General features: G+C 35.3%; 1 protein-coding gene across 1 annotated transcript in view; it reads right to left on the bottom strand.

The window, feature by feature from the left end:
* Positions 1-3,599: 3,599 nt before the first annotated feature.
* Positions 3,600-10,783, bottom strand: part of LOC135105773 (protein lin-28 homolog) — a 58,245-nt gene continuing 51,061 nt past the window's right edge. The window contains exons 2-4 of the mRNA XM_064014245.1: positions 9,513-9,685; positions 8,965-9,094; positions 3,600-7,760 (exon numbers count right to left, since the gene is read on the bottom strand). Coding sequence (XP_063870315.1) covers positions 7,710-7,760; positions 8,965-9,094; positions 9,513-9,673 — 342 coding nt within the window. The 5' untranslated portion in view covers positions 9,674-9,685 and the 3' untranslated portion in view covers positions 3,600-7,709. The remainder of the gene's footprint in view (positions 7,761-8,964; positions 9,095-9,512; positions 9,686-10,783) is intronic.

Raw genomic sequence — 10,783 nt, 5'->3', positions numbered from 1 at the left:
CAACAGGTAAAAAACCTAATTAACTCTTTTATAGTCTTTGTATCAGGTACTATGCCCATGATAAAATAAATATGTATACTTATTAATGTGCAATGAATACTATTCAAACTTCTTCAGGTAAGTCCCCGCCGTGGGATTTTGTGGTAACAGGGATTCAAGTGTAGTCAGCAGAGCCACTTTTTGATGGCTCGCCTATCACTGGAAGCGAAAGGTTCGGTGCCCGTTGGCGTCGGCTCCTTGGACCAAGCGTTCCCTCTTTTAGGCGCCATATCGCGATGTTGCGGCGCATTTTTTTTTTTTTTTTTTTTCTCCAATAAATCAAACAATCTATCAATCTGCAGAAAGTGTCCTATTCATATAGGTAACCAATCACGATCCAACGACAGAAGCTCAACAGGCGAGTCTGATGCTTCACGGTTTCATAAATCATAAACCATACATATAATGACAAGCTCACGAAGAGACTAAGGGATATAGGAATATACTAAGGTATACTCTCATCCATAAGAGCAATGAAGTTGTCTAGGAAGGAGAAATTATGAAAGGATGAAGGGAAATGAAAGGTTTTCAAATGAGAGGTAGCGACAAAACACGCCTTATGTTGTGAGTTAAATGCGTCTGATTGTCACTGGATAAGAACATAATATTGTTTCCTGAACAAACATGAAAGAAACTAGGTGATGGCAACCCACTCATCACGCAACATTAAAGTTATGCATACAAACATAATACATTTTGCAGATAATAAAAATCATTAGTAGTGTAAAGCTTGTTCATAGATGCATATCATTCCTTTTTTTTTTTTTTTTTTTTTTTGTCTGGTTTACCTTGAGCTGCTTACCGCAGGCATCCCGTGGATGATTTCTGAACCCAAACTGCGGTATGATGGTTCATAGAAAGATCTCTTACATGCCCAAATTTATAGAAATACTACCTGCCCATCAAGAATAACAAGTGTCACTCAACAGTATAACCCGACGAAGAAGATAGCAGGAAAGCTGAGACAATACACTGATTTTTAGAAATACAAAAACAAAATTTATCTTATCCCCAAAGGAGAGAACCGATTCTCAATGATCACTATGAAGATTAACTGCATGAAATACCTACTTCTATCATTCCATATCAGGAGCCAACAGAAGAAGTGATTTACACCTCTCTTGCAACATGATGGAAACTTCTCACATCTGACTGGACCAGATGCAGATGTATCAAATGGAGAGACTCTTGAGATTGCATTCCATTTATACATTCCAAACTGCTCTCATTTCATTCCTCTCACACACAAAACACTCTTCTTTGCTCTACAGATGTTCCACTTACAATTAGCACTCTCCTCATACTGTTCATCCACACTCATGTGCTTTTCCTTACCTTTACAACTTTAACATAAATAAGGTATCCAGTAACTGCAAAACATTTTGGAGGGGGCACCTGGTATCTAATTCATATATTATTTGTACGTAGATTTCTTTTTTTTTTTTTTTTCCACCTAGAGCCTATGCTATACTGTATAGGTTAAGCATTTAACCTGAAGACACCAGCATCACAAGAAAGGCAACCATACTGTCTCCTCTGACATTTTTATTAATCTACTTATCATGTTTGTTGTAGGAAGTTTTGAGAATCCAGTAATAATGTGTTGCTTGTTGGAAACATATTAGTTTGATTCTCACTGAATAAAAACATCACAAATTTTTTTAATTCTAGAAGGGATTCTGTGAAGAAAATACTCTCTGTACAAATGATTATACAAAGTTTTATTCACTGTTTTAGCCAGGCAAACCTTTGGTTGTCACTCTGTTCTAGAATCATTGCAAGAATGGCTGACAGAGACAGACCACGTGCATGCACGTATGTATATTTTACTATATCCTGGTAGTGCAGCACACCTGCTGATGCAGCACTGAGGCAGTGTCAGTGCCTGACAATGAGTCAATGCTGAATTAGTATAGGTGTGCCTGCATGGATATAATTTCATCATTATATATGTATGTTTATTGTATATTTGCAATACCTTAAATACACATGTAATAAAAAAATATATTTAAAATAGATGTAAACTTGGAAAACAAATGATCATCCTGTGAATGAAACAAGTTACCTGATTTGCATACATACCAAGGAATGTAAGCTTTCTTTTCAATGATAAACTGTATTCCTTGTTTAGACTGTACAATAATATATGCCTTTATTGCAAATATCCATTTTCTTTCTTAAGTCTAGGCCACATGAAAATAAGTGAACCTGTACAGCATCACAGGCATGTAGGACACACCACAAGGAAACACTGTCACATTGCACACATCAAAGTATGTGTAAATACTAGAGGTACAGTCATGTCCATTCTATCTACAGGTAGTTTAAGCCTCTGGAAGTACAGTATCTTTAAAACTTCAGAATTTCTTTATCCATACCCTATTATGACACTCTCCTTATATTTTAGTAGCATCAAAGCCATCATGCTTCAGTTAAATGGCAAAGCAGTTAATTTCAGTCTTAAAGTAGTTTATCTTCATTAACATTGATGCAAGATACTGCAGATGAAGTACAGTAATGTAATACTCAATTGGACTTCAAATATGTATATGTAAATAGATTTTGATTTAGTGTTATCAGACCACATAAGTATACACTGCCACAAATCAGGAATGCATCAAGTGGCTTCCACCAGCAGTCCAGTCTGAGGCAACACTTGTGTGGTGTACTGAGAGACAGCTCCCTACTGTCCTGGTGCTTGCCATAGCCACTGTGGTTCATGTAGGTATATAAACTGGTTTACTGTAGCAGTTAAATACATATCTATGCCCAATGTGAAGCAAACTGCACTTTCTTTACATCCTCATGTCCTATGTAACATCACCAAATCTCAAGTCCATCTGAGCAGTTTAACTCCACCACACCACTTTTCCTACTATTCGCTTCACTATAGGGAAGCCTTATAGTGAATGTTAGTCTTGTCCAATATCTGTTCCATTAATCCTTGCCCTCCCAAGAACAAAAACTGATAATCATAATGATGATAAAATTATAATTCTAATAATGATAATAATAATAATAATAATAATAATAATAATAATAATAATAATAATAATAATAATAATAATATAACAAATACATTAACCCTGAACTCCCTACACAGGATGTTGCTGTCAACATGATTTCAGATGAGCTCACATCGCTTTTCCTCATGAGTTACACATGCACACACATTGAAGTTACAACTTTCCAGCCATTTAAACAGATACTAGAAGACATTCACTTCACTAAGTCTTACATACAGTGATAATCTTACAGTATATATTTGCATAATTGTTGACCTCAATTCATTTACTTCCCAAAAGACATTATCCTTTATCATCCAGCAAACCAATCAATGCCATTTGGGAAGCCAGTGGCCAATTGGTCAACATTCACACATGGTAATCTTGGTAACCAAGTTCATGTCTTGCCAGAAGCCAACCATTTAAAGTCATCACTTAGTGGCCAACCATTACTCACAAGCTCCTCCTCAACTCTATCTTTGATTGCAAATGCATATGGGAGCTCTGAGGGGTGGAGTGAAATTACAGTCAACATTCAGGTGTCACTCAAAACAATCCTGCCAGCACTATGACCAGGCACGAAATAAACAAATACACTGACCAATGATTTCTAAAGCTCAGTCTGTTACATTGGATCTAAGGCAAAATTTTTTTGTAACTACAAATCATGCATCAAAGTAAGCATCAATAAAAAGAATTTACAAGTCCCCAGTACAAAAAGAACAGAGGAGCAAGGAAGCAAGGAATGTATTCACTTGAAAATAAATGACTTTATATTGTCCATGTACATACTTTGGAATATTAATAAAAGAAAAAATTGAAGCACAGATTTAATAAAACAGTGTCAAGAACTGAACTAGTGTGGAAAGTTATCTATTACAAAGAAAATGCAACAGGCATGCCACTTGACTGGCAATTGATTATCCAGCACCTCCTTCATTTAGGACTGAGTCATGGGAGGGAGCCTGAAATTACTGTGACTGCTATACTAGTTAAAGGGAGGCCACATATGACACTGCTCTAGTTGCCACTAACAAGGAGACAGTTTACATTTATTCACAGATACAAATATACAATATACAATTTTTTCATATACAGTATTTTTATGGGGATCATGTGTACTAGTTTCCCAACTTTCAAGGTGAATGTCATAGAATTTTGAAGAACCTTACCATCTTGTGAAAATACATATAAACAAGAAACAAGTTACAGTACATATACAATAAAAAATGAATAAACACAAGAAAATATCATGAAGTGACGCTAAAAAGACAGAGCTCTCCAAACAACAGTAGTAGCCATGCCACAAAGACCTGAACATTATCAATGGACTCTTCCTTTTCACTGACTTTGATGATAACACAATACTGCAATACATGAATATTCACCATCTCAAAGTATCAAATGTGGACTGCAAGAGAGAGAGAGAGAGAGAGAGAGAGAGAGAGAGAGAGAGAGAGAGAGAGAGAGAGAGAGAGAGAGAGAGAGAGAGAGAGAGAGAGAGAGAGAGAGAGAGAGAAATCCTTTAACAGTGAGGAAATGCCTCAAAAGTTACAGTTCCACATCTATATCCATTGAACTGAACCAAACATGGACACCAGTGATAAAGAGTGGCACAGTGCACTTTGGATCTCTTCCAAAAACAAAGTATTACATTATTGGGTATAAATGTCAACTCGAGGAAGAAAGTTTCCAAGCCAACCAACGTGAAATTATTGCTGCTTAAGTATCTAGTATTCTGGAAGCATTTTATGAGAAATTCACAAGTCCTTGTAACATCCCTTAGCAACTCACGCATAAGATGTAGGAACTCAGAGAATGCTTGTAAAGCTTGGTAAAAACATTGTAAGATTTCTTACAAATTTATCCCTGTTTGCAAGCCCTTGTGTAGGGTTATCAGGACTTATGAAGTGTCATAGACCAACAGTAGGCAGAATAGCAACTGTCTATGCATAGCCAAAGTAAACAAACATTTTCAAGATCAAAATTGTACAGACTATGACTATACTGAGAAGCAGACATCATTATGTGGCATGAGATTTGGTTTAACAATGCCGTTTATCATCATGCCTTAAGAGAAGGACAACAGATGACCAGCCATGCACAAACACTCACTGCTGTGGTTACTCTTGGCCTGTAACACTTACCCAGAAGACTAGGTCTTCATGTACCATCATTATAAGACAGCTGGTTGATACATCGTCATCATTATTATAAAATAGCTGGTAAGGAAAATGGATAATCCAGCAAAGCTTTGTAATCAAGAGAGCCAATAAATTAGAAGTGTACTTCACTAGAAATTCTAAAGTGTCTTTGGGATTTCAACAATAGTTTGCAGGTGTTAAGCAATGTATTCTGTCTATAGTGATGCAGCAAGGATAAACTGATTCTGATGTTGTGCCCTAATGCAAAAAGACCTAGGTATGCTGTTCAGTTAATCCTTGCACAGGGTGATATATGAGGATCAGCTCCTCCCTGGAGGTCTGAAAGCTAAGATGTGAGGGAATGCTTGTGGGATGTAATTGTGAGTGTGAGTATGTGCATATGGGCGCCTCGACTTGCTGTCCCCACTGACAGGGGATGCTGACCTGTTAGACTGATTTTTTGTACTATTATATGGACAGAGTTGGAGGCCATAGGTAAGGGGAGGAGTATTAAAATTAGGAACTTATGGGGGTGTGTGTGTGTGTGTGTGTGTGTGTGTGTGTGTGTGTGTGTGTGTGTGTGTGTGTGTGTGTGTGTGTGTGTGTGTGTGTGTGTGTGTGTGTGTGTGTGTAGGTTTAAGGCACCTAAAATTCCACATGTGTCTGACAAGATGAGCAAAGTCTGTTACCACATTGCACTTTCCAGTCACACACCAAAGTCATCCTGATGACTGATATGAAGCTATGCAACACTGTAACAGCAGATGCATTAAGTGATATATTATATGAAAACCTTTAGTAGGTACATATTGGTTGGCTATATATTCCTATCACTACTTTCTTGGATGGAAAAAAATTATTTATCTGAAATACATTGCAGTATGTTCTCATACTTTCATTCTATCATCACTTGTGTCTAAGATTTCCTGAAGGGACTCATGATACTCAGGATGATGTAGCAAAGTGAGGGAGCAAAGGTGATGGGACCAAGTGCAGGTGGAGGATGTTTGGTCACAAAGATTTCTATCATGTACATATATCATAATGTTCACAAATTTTGATGATGTTGATAACTGATGCTAATGCTGCTTTTCTACATTTTCATATCAATTAAAAAAAAGTAGATATTTTGTAACTTTATATAAAGAACATACTGCTGTGTATATGAATCATGAACAAAGATTTTTTGATTATATATATATGTACATACACACAGTTCCTGAGAGCACATTGTAGTACATATACTGCAAAAGCAGCAAGCTGTTTAAAAATATATAAGTTGCATAATAGCTTATACAAACACTCCTGAGTTGCACTCTGAGTCACTATGTAAAGGCAAATAATGCAAAATGTACTTTTGTAAATATTACACAAATATCAGTAATTCAGCTGTAATTCCTCACAATTACCTTGTTTGAAATAGTAATTCATTGTTGATGGTTTGCTTACTTCACATGTCTTGACATGTACATGTGAAAGGAAGCTGAAGATATCATTAAAATGTACCCTGGTGTAATTTATATCATCTGAAGTTCTATCCTTAATAATTAACAATTACACAAGTATGTACATTATATATGCCAAAGTATTTGCTTACTTATATACTTTTAACTATGCAGTTGTGTACAAGCACCTCTTCCTTGTAATGTGAAGGACTGGTTAACAATCAAGCCAGAATAACTGCCATGGCTCAAGTAGTCTGGTTGTCTTAGACAGTCCTCCCACTACCATCAAAAACTATGATTCACAATCCATGAGAAAAAAAAAAAAATCCTACAAACATGTGAAGCATTACTGTCTGAGATTACACAGGATGAAAACAAAAATATAATTTTCCATCCCTGTTTACCCACTTACTGGTAAATCCTTGAGAAAATATGGCATTGCATACAAACACCCCACGTGTGCTCCCGTGTCCACCACCTCCATGCACACTCCACACACTCGTGCATCATACATAAATTACTACACATTGCATCTTAAAACCTTATTACTCCAAGTGATACTCTACTCCTTTTTACCTATAGTACATTACATCAAATATATATGAATCTTTGCATAGTGTTAGTTAGAATTATATTTATCTAACGAATTTTAAAACAGGATTTATACAAGTGAGGTATTTTCATTGTATGGCATTCTGCTCAAGATCTGCATCAATGATCTTATGTTGTAGTTATAAGACTGTATTTTATCAACACAGATAAAGATCAATGGCTGACCATGTTTCAAAATCAAAAGAATATATCTATGTAATTGCTGAATTCATAATTTACCAAATTACCAAAAGAAAGTAACATAGATAACACTGTAATAGGTAAAAAATAGTTAATATGTATGCATAATATACATTAATTGTAAAAGGAACATTAGTTTTTGAACAATGCATTTCTATGAACACCTATTTCAAATCAGGATACTCTTAATGAGAATCAAAAGTAGATACATTCAATGGCACTACCATACAATGTCATGGCCGGTGTGGTCACCACAGCAACCACACAGTATCCAGCTCAGGCAACTACACTCTGGACTCTCCAAGTTCTGTGTCTGTGCCTTCAGATCCCCGGCCCTGGAAGTAAATATCAGATGGAGGGAAAAAAAAAAAAAAAACATTAATTGCTTAATAGCTCTGGATTTGTAATACATAAAATACTTTCACTAATGTGCCATGGATGCTGATGTTTAACCTAAAACACTACAGATCTGTGTGTCATTTCTATTTCCGGTTTTCTCTGGTAAGCAGGGATATAGAAGCAAGTTTAGGGAAAGAAGGAGCAGAAAGATGTGTAAAATGTCCTTAATGAGTCATCAATGAGGTATCAAGATTAATGGTAGTCACTTAACTGTAAGGCAAATCTGGGAGGTCTAAACACAGTTTTGTAAAACAAATTTTATACACATGTTTTGGAAGCCAAAGGATGTTTATGAGAGAACACATCTGTACAGAAGCACAAATGAGAAGATTATAAAATAGAATGAAAAAGACTTCTGTCATTATATATATATATATATATATATATATATATATATATATATATATATATATATATATATATATATATATATATATATATATATATATATATATATAAAGGCAGATTAAGTTTTCTGACATTCATTTTCATGTGAAGGAGTTTCCAGTAATAATATACACTTGGTGTTTTAGAGGAAATGGGCGCTCATCTCACAAAACACACTTGAATTTAAAGATCGATCATTAAGTTCAAAGAATAGGACATTATGAGCTTGAATCACTATATTAACACACACAGACACACACACACACCTAGCATACACCAATGATGCCAACTCTTGCAATAATGAAAAATACTGACAAAACTTATCTGCGCCTTTCTGTAATTACTGAAGTCTCTTCTTTCATAGTTTTCTCATCAACTATTCTACCCAAGTTTCTTCCCAATGCTATGCTCGCTTGTCTAACAAAGTAGCATGCACATTGTAGTTTTGGTATGAGGAACTTTAGTGACTGCACTATACATAAAAAAAAGTCTGTTAGAGAATTAATCCAAATAAATAACTGACAAGAAAATATTTTCAGCGATTTGTCTGAAATTTCAACAATACAATTTCAACAATATTATACATATCATATGGGACAAGATTTGATAATTTTTACTCCAGACTTGTACTTCGCTAATAAATAAAATAAATAAATGAATAAATAAATAAAAAATGAAATAAATAAATAAATAATAAAATAAAATAAATAAATAGACACTTCATTAGTACTGTATCTATAACTTTGCACTTACTTTTTCTGGGCGCTGTGAACACTCTGCTATGAGATGGTCCTCACTCTTACAGTAATGACACCGTTTAGGTTGTGGTCCCATCGTACACTTGGCTGCAATGTGGTTCGCAAACTCACCACAGTTGTAGCACCTGCCGAAGACACACACGTAAGTGAGGAAATGACTGTGATGTAATCGATGTCGTGACACGAATAAGGTGGAGGGAAAGGTTGTCGCACATTGTATATTTGCGCAGTGGCCCATACGTAAACGATGAGTAGAAGCATACATGGCCATTTCATTCATATATCAAATAATAGTACTATAAAAGCGCTTTTTAAAGTCGTATCATAAGCAATGCAAAATGGGGTCGTCTCAGCGTCAAGAACCAGTCATTCATTTTGTCATTAAAAATCTGTAAGATAACCATTACCCAAGATTCTATAAAAGTGCTATAAATCTTTTAACATGGAAATAAGATGTTAGAGACGAAAAAAAAAAAATTAAATAAATAAATAAATAATAAAGAAAGGGAATTAATGAAAATTAAGTCTTTTACATGTACATACCGTATTTTCCTGAAACGTTTTTTACTCATGGGTCTCCTATGCGAGCCACGGCAGTCAGCCCCCGAGGGCCCCGTCACCACCGTGGCCTCAAGACCCTTGTCTGACACCTTGCACTCGAACTCCACAGGTTCTTCTTCCCCAAGGCTGCGGAACCCCGACATCTTGATAACACTCTGCAACACAAGGGTGGCAATGAGAGAGAGAGAGAGAGAGAATTTAGCCATGATTTATTCACTGATAGCAATAACACACCAAGTACTCAGTTACGAGCAGCGGCAAGACATGGGTACATGAAAGAAGGGAGGAGGGTGAAGAGGAAGGTAAAATAAATAAATAAATAGATAAATAAATAAATAAATAAATAAATAAATAAATGAAATAAAATAAAATAAATAATAAATGAAAAATAAATAAATAAAAATAAATACGAAATACAATAAATAAAAAATTAAGTAAGAGTACTGCAGAGAAAACAGAGTACATTATATATACATATATATATATATATATATATATATATATATATATATATATATATATATATATATATATAGAGAGAGAGAGAGAGAGAGAGAGAGAGAGAGAGAGAGAGAGAGAGAGAGAGAGAGAGAGAGAGAGAGAGAGAGAGAGAGAGAGAGAGAGAGAGAGAGAGAGAGAGAATTATATATATATATATATATATATATATATATATATATATATATATATATATATATATATATATATATATATATATATATATATATATAATGTACTGTTTTCTCTGCAGTACTCTTTTACTTATATATATATATATATATATATATATATATATATATATATATATATATATATATATATATATATATATATATATATATATATATATATATATATATATATATATATATATATATATATATATGCGTAGACTGATACACAAACTATAATTTGCCATGTGTACACATTTCCTTGTGTCATCCCTTCACACCAGCGATTTTCTTTACCAGGGAAGGTGGAAGGCCAAGCCATAGGCCATGGCCAGGGTCCAGCCCGGGCACCATCTGGCGGCCGCCTACCACACTACTATGCCCACATGTTTTGGCGCCAAGCTAGCTGGTGAGCAACAAAACATCTCCAGGTAGAGCGAGATGCGCTGTCTGGCGGGCGTTTCCCTGTCACCACGGGGGTTGTCACCATGAGGTACTCACAGCTGAACCCCAAACCTGAGTGTGGAGGAGGCTCGGAAGGACCAACAACTCATCTTCAGTATAGGCAATCCCTGATGCAGG

The sequence above is a fragment of the Scylla paramamosain genome, chromosome 12, assembly GCF_035594125.1.
Source record: "Scylla paramamosain isolate STU-SP2022 chromosome 12, ASM3559412v1, whole genome shotgun sequence".
Lineage (NCBI taxonomy): Eukaryota > Metazoa > Arthropoda > Malacostraca > Decapoda > Portunidae > Scylla > Scylla paramamosain.
This window is presented reverse-complemented; position numbering and strand designations above follow the sequence as displayed.